The 17325-nt window shown below is 40.1% G+C and overlaps 1 protein-coding gene across 1 annotated transcript in view; it reads right to left on the bottom strand.

Moving 5' to 3' along the window:
- LOC129776835 (signal recognition particle subunit SRP54) overlaps positions 1-16850 on the bottom strand; it is a 30155-nt gene extending 13305 nt beyond the window's left edge. Inside the window, exons 1-2 of the mRNA XM_055782724.1 lie at positions 16397-16850; positions 16077-16328 (exon numbers count right to left, since the gene is read on the bottom strand). Coding sequence (XP_055638699.1) covers positions 16077-16328; positions 16397-16474 — 330 coding nt within the window. The 5' untranslated portion in view covers positions 16475-16850. The remainder of the gene's footprint in view (positions 1-16076; positions 16329-16396) is intronic.
- Positions 16851-17325: the final 475 nt, after the last annotated feature.

The following is a 17325-nucleotide window of genomic DNA, read 5'->3' as shown; positions in this document are numbered from 1 at the left end:
CGTGTCTGGGCAGCGGTGAAGGTAAGACGTGTGCTCTGTAGCTGAAGTGTAAAGCAATTCCGAAATGGCTGGTCTCATGGTGGCTGAAATCTGCACATTGGCGATCCTGCCAGGAGGCTGTTTTTTTCCAACCTAAAGAACAATTTGGAAATATTGTTTCTGCCGCTTAGAGACCGGTCATCCGGGAGTTCCAGTGCGTGTTGGAAATTAGTGAGTGATATTAGCCAAGATGAAGGAAGAAAGAGGGAAAGGAGACGGAAAACACGGTTCATCGTTTAATGATTTTTTTTTTGCATTTTACCTAAACTGAATAAATGTGTTTTCGAATTTTCTGAGTGATTCGGGAGAGTTTGATGATATGCCATCGGCTGACGCGTTTGGTACCGATAATCAGTATCAGTATCTCTATTAACGTATGAAGCAATTGGGAGAAACACTAAAGCAACAATTGAGAGGCATGGATACCAGTCACGAGGATCCGCATGGGAATTACCGGAGCTGGAATACCGCCAACTTGAGCGCGAGTGCATGCTCAGAAATTATTCGATGGGAAAACATTCGGCCATTCCCTGACAACGTATTTTTTTGACGCAGGATTACGTCTTTTATTTCTGTACTGTGGTCTAAGTTAGAATTTTCGAATACGAAAGCGTTACGTTGGAGGTGCAAGGGTTTAAACGTTAATATCTCTGCCGGCTAAACGAAGTGGTATGATAATCACTTTATTCAAACGATAAAAGTATCAATGATGCATATAAATGGTGCCTCTGGCTATGTATTCGATAGAGGAAATTTCGAAATGTTTTATTTGGGGTAAATGGAATATTTCATTATTTCAAAGAAGCCGCTGCGTTAGATAAAAGCAACACTGCCAATCTAGAATGTTCACGAAGCTTTGAGTAGATTGATGCGGAAGCTCATGTGGGTTCCGTACATCGCTGGTTTTCATACCATTGGGTGCAGAGAGTTTGTGTACAATCGGTTTGAATGTAATGGTTGTTGGTTTTATACATTGACAAAAATATATAATTGTGATGGTGGAACAAATATAAAATCGTCTTTGGCGGCAGTCAATAAAAACCTGCTCGACGCGAGGAATCAGAAATCAAAAACAGACGCAAAGGCTCGAGAAGTCGCAAGGTGGGCAACTCACCAACTTCCAAGAAGCTATCTCTACAGAACATTCAGAAAGCTAGAGAATCTACCAGGACATTGCTCTACAGCCACTCCGGGTAGAAATTCCAAATCCTAACGTTGAACATCAAAGACAAGCCAAGAGAACATCTCAATATTTGAAAAATTTCATAACAATTGTGGAAGATGAAGCAATTTGAAATCTAACAAGTAAAAAGTGGGATATTTAATTATGTATCTGACAGCAACTCAACTATTTATCCATGAGTTTTAGTTTTTTTTTCGGAAGAGGGGTGATGTGTGGATAGTGTATGTAATCCTCCCTTTACATCCAACGTATTTCGTCTGCAATGTGCAGTCTTTCCCTTTATACACACCGTGTCAATACGACACAGCCCTGCGCTCATATTTCGCCCACTTTTAGGTTTAGTACAACCCTGCATCATCCAACCCAATCACGCAGCACGAACACTCGTCCTCTTTCGTGTCTGGGCAGCGGTGAAGGTAAGACGTGTGTTCTGTAGCTGAAGTGTAAAGCAATTCCGAAATGGCTGGTCTCATGGTGGCTGAAATCTACACACTGGTGTATTAATATCAATGAATGACAAAACTAGGGATATTTCCTTTTGCTCACATTCCGTGAACGCAGAGCAGAACGAAAAAGAGAATGAACGAAACTGAATGAATCAACTGTGAGTAGCTTGCTATGATTGTGAGGTTTGGCGTTGGTTCATTTTCGGTATCCCTAATGCAATGGTATAATGGTCGAATGTGGTCGGAAATTCAGCTGAAAAGATTGATGTGGAACAGATATTTCTAAGCACTGTAACATAGTCTCCTTTTAGCTTGATACACTTGACTCAGCGTTCCTCCAACTTCTTTAATCCATCTGAAAAATACGTTATCTCGAGGTCTGCAAAGTAGGCATCCGTGGCGGCGTTAACCTTCTCATTTGACTCAAATTTCTGCCTTGCGAGTGACTTTTTCAAGTTTGGAAACAAAACAAAGTCGCACGGGGCCAAATCTGGAGAATACGGTGGATGGGGCAGCAGTTCGTAGTGCAATTCGACCAATTTGGCGACGGCGGAATTTCCATTTTTCTAAAATCCACGGACACGCCCGCTTCCACACACGGTCCATACAAAACTACGAGTCCGCTTCGGCTGAAATTTTGACAGTAACCCTTTATGAGAATGTCCTACCCGATGATTAATCTCTCTTGCGATACTGACACCATCGGTCAATGAGTCTAAGTACTTATCGGACCGCCCTCGTATAATCCATACGCATGTTTCACCTCGGTTTACTTTTTCAGCGAACCATAGCGGTAAGTTAATTGAAAGCCACTTCTGTTTTTTTACCTGTGCGCATCCACAAGAGCACCAGCCAGAGCGCACACGTAAGAGTTCACCAAATAAGGTTATAAGGTTATAAAGTTATCTTCAGTGACGAAAAAAGTTCAATTTGGATGGTCCTCGATCAGGAACAATATTTTTCAACCAGGAATTTTGGTGGATGCTCGTGCATACTTTGAACGGGATTCTGTGCAACTGAAAAGCTCAAGATAGCTTCCATGTAGTTCAAAATGAATAGCAAGAATTACAGACGTATTCTGGAATCTCCTACCGTTTTCACGTAGATATAGTCGCAAAAATTCATATTCGAGCAAAACAATGCTACGATTCATACCAGCAAGGAAACTAGGCAATGGATTAAGAATCAGAAACTTAATTTTTTGGACTGGCCGGCTCGCTCTCCAAACGAGAATCCTGTTGTTTCGCAGTGGTTCAAGGAAAGGCGTATCAAAGTTATGGAGTGACCAGCACAGTCTCCCGACCTCAATCCGATCGAGCATCTCTGGTCAGTTTTGAAAATTTAGCTCCAGGAGCATAAACCTATCTCAACTGAATGGGACACAACCAACCCGAATACAACTGCCCAGCTTGTTGCGTTGATGCCACGACGATGCCGAGCAATTATTGAAGTCAAGGGTGATTACACGAAGTACTGAAACTATGTGAACCAGAGGGGTGGATAAACTTTTTTTTGTGTTATTTTTGACGTAAGACTACGTTTTTCAATTCTGTACCGAGGTGTAGGTTCAAAGTTTCGAAAACGAGAGAGTGACCCTGAACTGGAAGGTTTTGAACGTTAATACCTCTTTTCCGGTTGAACGGAGCGGTATGATAATCACTTCATTCGAAAGACAAAATGTCCACGAGTTATACGATTGTTAATTATTGACCCGAAAACTTGTTTCAATAGCTTTAAAATTGCTTAGAAAACAGGTTATTGGAACCGTATAAAAACTCGCATACGCTCTGCAAATCTATACCTATTCTAAGATACCAATTTGTGTGCTATCCACACAAAACCCGTCACATCATGCCCAAGGACATCCAGCTTGCCCGTCGTATCCAAGGAGAACGTGCTATTACCTTAGCATATAATCACCGGCCCTTTTCAGGGACACCAAATTTGATGGATTAGAGTTCAGAAAAGTTTCTGCTGGCCGAACTGAAAAGAGCATTGAGCGAAAAACGTGGTGTCCATGATAATTGGATACCGATGTGTGCCATTGACTCTGGATTCGTATTCATTATACGAAATATATGACAAGATGTAGTGGATATTTCACCATATCGAAGAAATCACTTTGATGAAAGCTGCGTTACAAAATTATTTGTGTACGAATGCCGCAATCGATAGTCGGTTCTAATTTGCGCTGGGTATTTCTTCGGAGGACTCGATTCCTTCTTTGAGCATCAATAATCTCTTTCTGGCAAAAGGAAGTGGTATGATAATCACATTATTTGAAAGATGAAATGCAGTCCCCTTTCAACCTCCAACATCTTTTTCTCCCATTTATCGTTTTTCAATTCCATTTCTCTTCTCATTTAGCGAAAACCGAGATATCGATGATAACTCGATACCGAAGGGTACCGTTGACTATGGATTTGATAGTAAAGAATACGATATGATATGGTGTAGTGGATATTATCGAAGTGGATATTATATGACATATCGAAGAAATCACTTTTAAGAAGTCAGCGTTATAAAATCATTTGTTCACAAATGCTGCAATCGATCGTCGTTATTGGGAAGTTGGAATTGTTGGGAAGGGTGTCTTATTTTTGCTGTGTAATTCCGAGGGGGAATCCATTCCTTCTCAATCGTTAATAATCCTCCTCCTGATCATCGATGGTTCCAATTGTCGGAGCTTGGGAAGGGGGTACTATTTGCGCTGGATATTTCCGAGGAGGAAATGATTCCCCCATTGAGCGTTTATAATTCTGTTCCGGCTAGACTTTATTCGGAAGATGAAATGACTGATTTGTATGCTTGTTACTTATTGATTGCTAAGTCAACGTTAGTCCTACGTCCACCTTGCGGTTATATATAACCCACTTCTAGTTTTTTTTTTTACTTTTTACAACATCATGTCTCAAATGCAAGAGAATTTGTTATTTTTTATTGCGAACTCGCATAAATTGGCTTTGTTTTTACATAAATAATATTGTGAATTTACTTGACTGTTGGATTCTGAGGTCATTTCAGCTACCTGTTGTTTTTTCGAGGGGTGATTGAATTCATGGAAAACCCAAACGGATCACCCCTTCAACTTTGTTCAAATGTCAAAAAGCAAGTTAAAAACAAGCCATAAATAAATTAACTGGTTAAATAGTGTTCTGAAAAAAAGGTTCGATATACAATTTTACGATTGGACTACAATAGTTTTCCTGTATTTTTTTTGTAATAATAAATATTTATAGCTTTCCAGAAGGCGGATGACATTCCGAACAAATTTTTTGGTGAGGTTGCTGGTTTTCGTAATTTGAAGCTCCTGGAATCAGGTCATGATAGAGACAGCTATGAAAATACAGAGAGAAACAATATAGTAAGAAAATATAACAAATCACTACCATCTAACTTTCATTCTAAGGAAACCAGTGGTACAAAGACTCTATCGTTTTTTTCAGGATTTGAGTGAAGATCCAGCTGCAAATTGTGGATCCAAAGAAGATTTTACATTAGTTAATTTCGTACACAACATTTATCGAACTCGATGTACAAAAGAGATGGGATGTGAGATGGACAATGGAGCAGACTGCGGTTATGACCGATATCATACATCCAAAAGTGTGAACACAGAAAGACTAAGAAGCTATACACATTAAACGATTTGAGAATAAATACCAAGTTGTTATCAAAATGGCGTGAAAGTTAACATTCCGTTGAGAGTACATCACATACATTGTGGAAAATAGTGAGCAAAAAAACTGTATTTCGAACAAAAAGCAAAAGCAAGAGTGCCAGCCACTCAGGAAATTTCCAATTGCATCAAACAGTTGAGAGCAATATACTCGCACTGCATTGCGTTATACGCTTCGTGGGAAAAGTGGACGAATTACATCCTTGTGCAACCGGGAGATGTGTATTCAAAGTTAATGATGGAAGCTCCGCCGGATCAATACTTTCTCCTGTTCCGAGCTGTGTCACTCTCGGAAGGAAACTCACTTCAAGCGACTTATCATAGTCTACAATTGATTTATTATATTACCGAGAGTATTTTGTCATCTAACGATATTTTGTATGAACGAACTGACTCCTTCGTTGTGAAAGCTTCGTTTGTTCATGCACAGATACAAGAACTCAACGTGAGAAATTTCGGTTCATTGTTGGATCCAATGAATTTTTTGGTGCCGCAAAAAAAAACGAATTCAGAATTTAGGATCGAAATTACTGATGCCAACGATAATAACCACTAATTTTAGTACTAATTTTCTTGCACGGATTTATTAGATGGATAAAATAAAGAGAACATTCATCAATTCTTGATTTCCGGCCAAATTCTCCTTTAAACATTAACTTCTGTCCTATAATTCATATACTGGATATCCTCGGTTTCACATGATTTCTCTATTTGAAATGGCAACTTCGCTAAGAAGCAAGAGCTGATAAAGATCCCATTGAAAACAGCTTAACTCATAATTTTTATTTTGATGTAAACTCGACGTATCCGCATAGTTTCTATCCAAGAGTTTCGAAGTCATTCCATATGCATGTAGTATAGAACCAGGTTCATCAGCCAGGTTCGTTTGTCTACATCATGCTTTCGGAAAGTCGTTTGCTACGACTTATTATTCCTCCTTATTCATGAATTATGTTCCAGTTATAGCGGATTCGTTTTTAAAACTGAGTCAGTGCCAAACTGACTCTGTAATAAAAAAAAGTTTTCAGTTTCACGAATGCGGTGGTTTGTTGGTGTGCGTTATATAGTCTGATTTGTTTATATTTACGACGGCAAATGTACAGTGTCGACGTCTGGTGGTGATATTAGTGCTTGGGAGGTAAATTGTTCTCCATCAGATCAGAAGTGCAGTGTAAACATATAAAAGTTTGAATGAAAATTTTTACTTAATATTGTTTGATTACCTAACACATGTAGTTCTGACACTCACTTAACCATTTGTCGATGCATTTCCTGTTTGTTCCACAAATAATTACTATTATAATATAAATCCATCATTAGACACAGTTTTCGTTCAATATTCTGCGATATCGGAAAAAAACTTTTATTTAATCACATAAAATAAATATTCGATACGTTAAAGTAAATTTTCATTCATAATTTTGATTTTGAAATTTATTCCACCTGAATATCCATCATTATTTTCACCTCCCAATGAAAGCACACGTAGCTTAATGCCGTCTACTCTACTCTTCAAAATCAGAATCCGAATTGGATTACGATTCCAATAATACAAAAGCAAAAGCAGCAGGTTTTCCATTTTCATAGTCTTTATTTTTAGATTTTCCAAAACAATATTCGGAACTTGACAGTTCAGTATAGTTGTATTGGTGAACCCGAGTGCCAACCCGTGAAACATCTCAGTGCGAAACTAACAGCTTTCTGGGCGAACCTAAGACAAGACCAGACAACTGGCTTCTTACTCTTCTTCGTCGTCCAAAAACGAAGCCATGACATGAAGATGCCAGAGCTGCCAAATATTATAAAATATCGGATTTTTCAAATTTCTATTTTAATGAATCGTAACATTTGGTTGGTGCGAATTCAATGATTATTGCATATTTTCAAATAGACAATCTCAAAAATATGCTTTAAAAGGATAAAATAAGTCTTTTAAATACCCATATCTATAATATAATCGTTTCCAAAACAAATTTGGGATTTTTTTTAGCAAATAAATCTAATCTGACAACCGTTACAGCGTTATGCAGATTCTCATTGTCTGAACCAAAACATTCTATCTTATTATATGAGCAGGAATACAACCAAAACAACGTTAGGAAGCCATTTTATTCATACAAAACGTAATTCAAAAATAAAAATGAAGTGTAAAGCCTTAAATTGTGAGCGAAGGACGGATACTCATCCTGAGTATAAATTTTATCGGTTCCCTCAAGACAAAAATATTCGGAAAGAATGGATTCGATTTTGCGTGAACAGTGAATTAGAAGTTCCATTCTTTGAAATCAAATCAAGCACAAGAATATGTAGCGTAAGTATTAAAAACTAATTCTAAAACATATCCTAATACTAGTATATATACAGGCTCATTTTGTTGATGGGAAATACAATGAAAATGGAGTTACGAAAATTCCGACCTTAGCTGCATCCGCGAATGAGGAATGGGAAGAGATACAAAGTATTGAGAACAATTATGATTTGGTTGACGTATATGAAGGAGATAAACAACTACAGGAAGAAATATTTCGTTTGAAACATCAAATTTCCAAGCTGAAAAGGTAGTGTGTCAAAAAATATGTTATTTTCTAATATTTTATATTGATGTAACCGTTAATAGAATTGTAAAACAATGGAAGAAAAAATGCGGATATCTGACCTCGAGAATTCGTGGAAAACAACCCTTGAAGAAGCTTTTCAGAGAAGATCAAATTAAGCTATTAACAGGAGAGGTTAAAAAAGTGAAACGTTGGTCCAATGAAACGATTACGGAAAATTTACAAATTCGGTTTGCATGTCAAGGTGGATACGACAAGCTTATTCAAAAAGGCTTCCCGTTCCCATCCACGAGGACTCTACTACGCCAAATTGAAGGAGTTCGTTTCAGTCCTGGTATGTAATTATAATCATATGTCTCATCGCATGTTAATATATGAAATGATATTTTGTAGGTATTCTTGAAGATATATTCGAGCTGCTACAACATAAAGTCTCCACAATGTCGGTTGAAGAAAAGGACTGCGGATTGGTTCTAGACGAAATGAGCATAGACGAGGCAAATGAGTTTTGCCAAAATACGAAGCAGTTTGTTGGAACAACAACGCTTCCTATGTCCCAAACTTTAGCCTGTAAAGCTTTGGTATTCATGCTAGTTGGAATCGCAGCGCGCTGGAAACAGGTGGTTGCTTTCGAGTACACCGGCAACTCTATACAAAAAGAGTTTTTGAAGAATGCTGTATTGTCTGCAGTTTCAAGAGCAGAGGGAATCAGTTTGCGTGTCCATTTTATAACAACAGATTCCGGGTCCGAAAACCAGCGCATGTGGAAGGATTTGGGGATCGATATTCGTCGCAAAAATGAGACATTAAATGCTGCGATACCTCATCCAAACGCTGAGAACAGAATGCTAGAGATCATACCCGATCCCGTACACGTATTTAAAAATACAGTACATGGCTGGTTGAACAATGTCTACCTGAAAGTTCCGGATTGGTATGTTCGTGAAAAAAAGCTAACATCCAATATTGTTCATCGAGACCATTCAACCACAATCGTGAACTCCGAAATAAACAACACGTTGCGGCTTTGTCACAGACTAACGGCCTCGGATGTGTGCTTTGACAACAGAACATCTTCAATAGATAAAATGAAAGTATGCAACGCAACAAAATATTGCAACAGGACGGTGGCTGCAGCATTGAAGTTTCATGCGGAAATACGAGAATTACCGGAGCTTCTTACTACCGCATGCTTCATAGAAGACTTTGCTCGATGGTTCGAGCTTATCAATAATAGGGCAGAAGAAAAAGTATTTTGTTTGAATGATCCTATGAAATATGACGAGGATATCGCTCATCTGAAGACCATGGTGCGGTTAATGTATGATCTCCAAGTAGGACACGGACATTGGAAACCATGGCAAACAAGTGTAATCGTTTCCACGAATGCAATTGTGAGGTTGACAGATCGGCTTTTGCATGAAGGACACCCACAAATATTTACATCGCGGTTCGTCCAAGATTGTCTGGAGAGTCTTTTCTCATTGATTCGTGCAAAGCAACGACGCCCAACTCCATTGCAATTCAGCAATAACTTGAAAATTGTGACTCTTTCGCAATACATGACCGTAGTACCGAATGCTTCGTATACAGCCGATACACAACAACATCTTATTGGATTGATAGATTTGCTATCAAAGCGGCGTGAAGAATGTTCAGCCCAGAAATTGATGGACAATGAAGCAGCATCGACATCATATCGAATTTCAGCTTCATCTAATTCTAGTGATAATGTGGATGATATGAATATTGAATTCGACTATGAGTACACCGTCGATGAAGCGAAAACTTTTCTCGACAGAACAAAACAAAATTCGTTGTTCTATATAGCTGGTTTCATCATCAAAAAAATTATTCAGCGGGAAAGAACATGTCAGCAGTGTAACAAGAGATTGGTAGTCAGCAAAACACAACCTAGATTGTATCAACCGTCTCTTTTTTCATATTTGCGAGCTACAGCTTCTAACTCTCCCATCTGCATAGTGAATGATGAGACTTTTAATTTCTTCTTAGCAATGGAAATTCTATTCCGAAATATGAAATCGCATTTGGAACCTAACGAAGCTGATTTGCCGAAGAAAATGGCAGGAGAAATGTATGTTTTGCCATCCACTTTATTCCATTGTGAAAAAACAAGGAATGACATTATAAAAAAATTTATATCTTTTCGTTTAAAAAGCGGAGAAAACAAAAAAACAAGGAAACGAAAATTTGATAGCAGGAGCATGGCATGGTAGAAATAAAATATATTAGTATCAGAAACCAAATAGATTATTATTAAACTAAACTTATGTCCATTTCCATTTTAGTGTTGTCCGAAAACTCATTTTTTCCACTTTTTCCCAAAAATGACTTTTTCAAAAAATCATAACTTTTGAACCTCTGAACCGATTCAGATGATCAATAAATCTAATTGAAGCCAATGAGGTAGATTTTTAATAGAAAAAATATTGAAAAAAGTATTGAACTTGGAAAGAGGGTTCTAGAGAGGTGTTTTTTTCGTTTTAGAGTCATTATTTTGTAAATTTAACATGTTTTAAGTCTTCGTTCAATATTCTTATGTGACTAGACTAGACCTATGCGACTAGAATCCTATCTTTCCGGTAAGTGTGATATTTTTTCAAAAAAGATTGGCTTATTGGCTTCAATTTAATATGTCGATCATCTCAATCAGTTCAGTAGTTCAAATGTAATAAATTTTTGCAAAAAATTATTTTTGGATAAGAGTGGAAAAATGATTTTACGGACGACCGGTTAACTTTGAAAAGTCACTCAAAAACACAAAAAAGCCTATCTGATATCGAGATATGTTATGTAATAAATCCTCAGCTTTCAAGAAAAAACATAAAATATAAAAACATAAAAACAAAAAACATAAAAATAACAAAAAACTACTACAATCAATAGTTACGAAAACAAAATTCGATTTCTTGGCAAGCCTAATATTTTTCCAAAAAAGATTAATTGGCTTCAATTTGATATATCGATCATCTAAATCGGTTCAGTGATTCAAAAGTTATGAATTTTTAAAAAAGGCACTTTTAGGAAAAAGTTGAAAAAAAATGATTTTTCGGACCACCCTAAAATAAGAAAAGGTCACCAATCTGAGGAGCACTATATCGGTTTGACATGAAATGGATGTATATATATATATATATATATATATATATATATATATATATATATATATATATATATATATATATATATATATATATATATATATATATATATATATATATATATATATATATATATATATATATATATATATATATATATATAAATTTTTCAATTCAATCAAAATATAGTAACAAAATAATTAGGTAAAACGTGTATACAATTCCTTCACATTTCCTCTAAACTAAGTATCGTAATATCAATTAAATTCATTTTTTTTTTCTAAATTCAATACAAACCCAACGTAATTTATTTTTATTGGCAACACTGGAAAAATCGACTTTGTTCACAAAATTTATCGAAATCGACCAATCAGAAATCAGAACGACTGACAGAAATTTGGTCCGTAAAAGACCCCCTATTGTCTGATCTTATCTTAGGGGCGAACTAGTGCATGCTGTTATCATTCATTTAAATCTCACGAAAACACGATAGTATGATTTGTCACATATGACATATTTATCTGTCAAAAGCAAACGCGACTATTTTTACGACCGTTCCAAACGCGACTATTTCGAACCGTCGTGTCCAGTTAGCTAATAGACGCACAATAATAAACTGGACAACAATTAACCGTGTTTTAATTTTCTGGTGGGTTTTTTTTGGAAGAAATCTAATTTTTTACTGGACTTTATGCATACTTTACGTCAAATAATTAGATTTTCACGATCATTACACATACAAAATGATTTAAAATTGAGTAACATCAAGTAGGCCAACCAGAAGGGCCAAGAGTTGAATATAGCAGATCTAGGCCCACCTTTTACAGTTCGTTTCAGGACCACCCCAACTTTTTCCAAATAACGGCATGCCGTGTAAAGCAACACGTAGATTCAATTTATATAGTTTATTCCGATGAACATACCATACGCAATAAAAATGCCTTATGGCGGGTTTACATTAGGGAGATCTATAGCTATAGATGGATTTATTCACGTGAAAACAGGTGTAATCGGGTGAGAATAAATATGATACACTTATTCGAGTTATATATATATAACTTGAATAAATTCAGCATTGGTAAATGACTGGACTAAGCGTACCATCGGTACTTCGCGTACCTGCAGGCATAAAATAGACCCCATTCGTGGTCCTTAGCTTCCTGTCCAGTAACTCCTATCCCTACCTCCCCGTGGTACCGGCTGGGGTACGAGTAACCATAGTGAAGATCGGGTAACCAACCCCGGTGGGATCTTGGTCGTATGCTGACAGGGAAGGGGGCCTATCCGAGCGTCTGTTCACCATGGAGGTGCGGCTCAAAACAGCGTCTGATCCCCATGTTAGGGGCGGCTGATCACTGTCTTCGTGCCAGCGGGGACTCTAAAAAGAGCTGTGCACGACGGTCCTCCGGCGAGACAGGGGGTTGGTGCAGGCCCTGCAAGCCATCCGTAAAAATAAAACGCACAGGAAAATTCACAAAGAAATTCGAGACAGGACAATCGGACTATACCTACGCAAAGAACACGGACTAGAGATTGGAAACTCGGAACATGGAACTGCAAGTCTCTCAATTTTCTTGCGAGTACCCGAATTCTTTCGGAAATATTGAGAGCCCGCAATTTCAACATCGTAGCGCTGCAGGAGGTGTGCTGGAAAGGTTCGATGGTGCGATCGTTCCATGGTGGATATACCATCTATCAGAGCTGCGGCAACACACACGAGCTGGGTACAGCTTTCATCGTGATGGGGGAGATGCAAAAACGGGTGATTGGTTGGTGGCCGATCAATGAAAGAATGTGCAGATTGAGGATGAGAGGCCACTTCTTCAATATCAGCATTATCAACGTCCACAGCCCCCATCTAGCTAGCACCGATGACGATAAAGAAGAATTCTACGCGCAGCTAGAGCGTGAATACGATCGCTGCCCTAAACACGACATCAAAATCGTCATCGGTGATTTGAACGCTCAGGTCGGCAAGGAGGAGGAATTCAGACCGGTAATTGGTAGGTTCAGCGCCCATCAGCGAACCAACGAAAACGGCCTAAGACTTATCGACTTCGCTGCCTCCAAGAACATGGCCATACGTAGCACCTTCTTCCAGCACAGCCTCCAATACCGTTACACCTGGAGATCACCACAGCAAACAGAAACACAAATTGACCACGTTTTGATCGACGGTCGGCACTTCTCGGATATCATCGACGTCAGAACCTATCGTGGCGCTAACATCGATTCAGACCACTACCTGGTGATGGTCAAACTGCGTTCTAAACTGTCAGTCGTCAATAACATAAGACACCAGCGCTCACCACGGTACCACCTACGACGACTACAGGAGCCGAACGTTGCTGCAACATATTCGCAGCGTCTTGAAGCTGCGTTACCGGGGGTAGACGAACTGGATGCTGTTCCCCTCGATGAATGCTGGAACTCCTTAAAATCAGCAATTAGCAGCACAGCAGAGACCGTCATCGGGTATGAACAACGAGGACAACGGAACGAATGGTTTGACGACGAGTGCCGAGCGCTCCTGAACGAGAAGGATGCAGCACGCGCAGCCATGCTGCAATGAGCGACTCGACAAAACGTGGAACGATACAGACTGAAACGAAGGCAGCAAACACATCTCTTTCGGGAAAAAAAGCGCCGCCTGGAAGAGAAAGAGTGTGAGGAGATGGAGCTGCTTTATCGTTCTCGAGAATCGCGGAAGTTCTTCAAGAAACTAAACGCCTCGCACAAAGGCTTTGTGCCGCGGGCCGAAATGTGCAGAAACAAGGAAGGAGGCATCTTGACGAACGAACGCGAGGTGATCGAAAGGTGGAGGCAGCACTACGATGAACACCTGAACAGCGCGCAGACAGGAGACCTAGACGGCGTTGAGGAGGACTACACCGGTGCAATGAACAACGACGACGTACCACCCCCGACGATGGGTGAAGTTAAGGAGGCCATTAATCAGCTCAAGAACCACAAAGCAGCTGGTAAGGATGGCCTCGTAGCGGAGCTCTTCAAGGGAGGTCCGAGAAAACTTGTAGAGTGTATGTACCGGTTGATAGTCAGGATCTGGGACACAGAACAGCTACCGGAGGAGTGGAAGGACGGGGTAATCTGCCCCATCTATAAAAAAGGCGACAAGTTGGATTGTGGGAACTATCGTGCCATCACAATCCTGAATGGTGCCTACAAAATTTTGTCTCAGATCCTCTTCCGCCGCCTATCGCCAATAGTAAGTAGATTTGTGGGAAGTTATCAGGCCGGATTCATGCCCGGTTGCTCGACGACGGACCAGATTTTTACACTGCGGCAGATCCTTCAGAAGTGCCGCGAGTATCAGGTCCCTACACACCACATCTTCGTCGACTTCAAGGCCGCATATGATACAATCGACCGACGACAGCTATGGAGGATCATGGACGAACACGGCTTTCCCCGAAAGCTGACAAGACTGATTCAGGCAACGATGAACGGTGTGCGGTGCAGTGTGCGGATCTCAGGTGAGCTGTCGGAATCATTTGAGTCTCACAGGGGACTTCGACAAGGCGATGGAATCTCCTGTCTGCTCTTCAACGTGGCGCTGGAAGGTGTTATGCGGAGAGCGGGCTTCAACATGCGGGGCACGATTTTCAACAAGTCTAGTCAGTTTATCTGCTTCGCCGACGACGTGGACATAATCGGAAGAACACATGCGACGGTAGCCGACTTGTATACCCGACTGAAACACGAAGCAGGGCTGATTGGGCTTGGGATCAATGCGTCTAAGTCTAAATACATGCTAGCTGGAGGGACTGATCGCAACAGAGTTCTTCTTGGTAGTAGTGTTGTGATCGACGGCGACGAGCTCGAGGTGGTAGAGGAATTTGTCTACCTTGGCTCGTTGATAACAACTGACAACAACAACAGCCGTGAAATTCGAAGACGCATTGTCAATGGAAGTCGTGCCTACTATGGGCTCCGCAAATCCTTGAGGTCCAACAAACTCCGACCCCGTACGAAGTGTACCATGTACAAATCCCTAATTCGACCGGTTGTTCTCTATGGGCACGAAGCATGGACGATGCTTGAAGAGGACTCAAAGCGCTTGGAGTTTTCGAACGCCGAGTGCTCAGAACAATATACGGTGGTGTACAGGAGTATGGAGAAGGAGAATGAACCACGAACTGGCGCAACTCTACGGCGAACCCAGCATTCAGAAAGTCGCCAAGGCTGGACGAGTGCGATGGGCAGGGCATGTTGCAAGATTGCCGGACAGCAGCCCTGCAAAGATGGTGTTCGCATCGAATCCGGTAGGAACAAGAAGGAGAGGAGCCCAGCGAGCGAGGTGGTTGGACGAGGTGGAGCAGGACTTGGCAAGAATCGGTGCAGCCGGGAGTTGGAGAACTGCAACCATGGATCGGGACTATTGGCGAAAAATTGTGAAGAAGATCTAATCTCTCAATGGGATGTAGTATCATTATAAATAAATAAAAAAATTCAGCATATGTAAACGCTTGTGAATTTCTCACTGGTGAGAAATCACTAAAGTTGGATGCAGTTCTACTTCAGGTGAATAAATTCACCTAAGATATGAATATATTCATTATAGCAGTTCACGCTAGTGTAAACGGTTGATGCGATTTCTATAAATCTCATCATATTTCTTCACATGAATATATCACTAGTCTAAACCCATCCTTAGTTTTGTAATGTCTCGCAAATTTCGAAGAAACCGTTCTAAACACCGTTCCTGAGATACAAAGGGGGGTAGGGCGCGAATTTCGTAATTTATGTGGTTTTTTTAACAACAGACGGAAATCGCAAAAAAAATCAGGTGTTGTCACGTCACATAAGTATTGGACAGGCAACAAGCGAATTCAACTATAAAATATTTTCCAACAGATAATTCTTGTGGGGAATTTTGTCAATTTTTCTTTGACATCGTTTACTTTTTGGGAATCGTGTGATTTACCCATGAAAACGAGAGAAAGCCCTGTTTTTAGTGAGTCAAAACGTTGTCACGTCACGCGCGAATGGGTTATAAGCTTCAATCCGTGGGAGTCCCAAATCAAAACATACCTGCAAACCAACGAACATAATTATATTAGGCCGACCCTTCACTGGCTGGAATGGTTTAACTCCTGGGTCCACCAGCTTGACCAGTTCCTTAAAGACGGCCGATTGAATCATACGTCGCTTGTTCAACCCGCCTGCCATTTCATTGAAATCGATAACCGATTTCACATTCTCTCGCAACTTCTTAACCAGCCGAATGTTGACATCAGCTTCGAGCAGTGCCGTACAGATCTCCTTCAGCATCGAGTCCAAGACCTGTCGAAATAGTTAATCACATTACGAGGATAGTACTCATCAAGTTAACCCAACCAATAATGACCAACCTCTTCATTGATAATCGTGGCTTTGCTCAGCGAATGCAACGCATTCGTGATCTTCCGTCCCAGATCCGCTAGAACCATGTTGGCGAGTTTTGTTTACACCACACGCAAATGCTCGAAAATCCTAGAATCGAATCCTTTCACTCTGCGCGTAATCGCCACGCACGTAAAAAAAACAATTTCCTCAATCAGCAGAGATTTTCGTTTTACTTTGGGCTGCTTTCCGAACTAACATTTCTTTGTTCGGCACGTCGATAAATCGTCTTGGTTCCGGCTGCGGTAGTTACGGGCGACACGGATATTTTAGAACACTATCTTGAGAACCTGAGGGAGCAATTTAGAAAAAATCCGATTCCCGATGACGATGGAAGAAAAATATGTTTCTCTGGCAGCGAAATGGTAACAAAAGCGAACCAACACACAACATACAGCGAGCTGTCACACACGCGATGGGTGAGTTGTTGGCAGCGTGTCGTTTACGCGGCTGAAAATCGGGCGAGACCAAGCGAGTGCCACTGTGTGAGTTACGCCCAAAGTACATAGAATAGAAGGTAAGGGATATTTCCTGTGTATACACACGGAGAGCGCATGTATTACACACACAACGATGTTAGTAATAAAAAATCCTCAATTTGTTCGAAGTTCTGAAGATTTTTCAATATTTCTCGGTTTTAAAAGTTCTAAACATCATAAAAAGTGGCAAAATCGCCGGTTGAGTCGACGGTAAACACGATAGTGTACTTGTTTTTCACTGCAAGTAACGTTTTATGTGAATTTCTATCGATTTCATACTGAATAGTTTTTGTTTACTTCAGCAAAATGTTGAAATACCACGTTCCGCGATGCCGGAACAGAATAATTTCGAATGAGATAAACTAATCGGAGATGTTTTCAGTTATCCCATGCATTCGCTCCTTGGATCGGGAACGAGA

This window comes from Toxorhynchites rutilus, chromosome 1 (assembly GCF_029784135.1).
Source record: "Toxorhynchites rutilus septentrionalis strain SRP chromosome 1, ASM2978413v1, whole genome shotgun sequence".
Lineage (NCBI taxonomy): Eukaryota > Metazoa > Arthropoda > Insecta > Diptera > Culicidae > Toxorhynchites > Toxorhynchites rutilus.
This window is presented reverse-complemented; position numbering and strand designations above follow the sequence as displayed.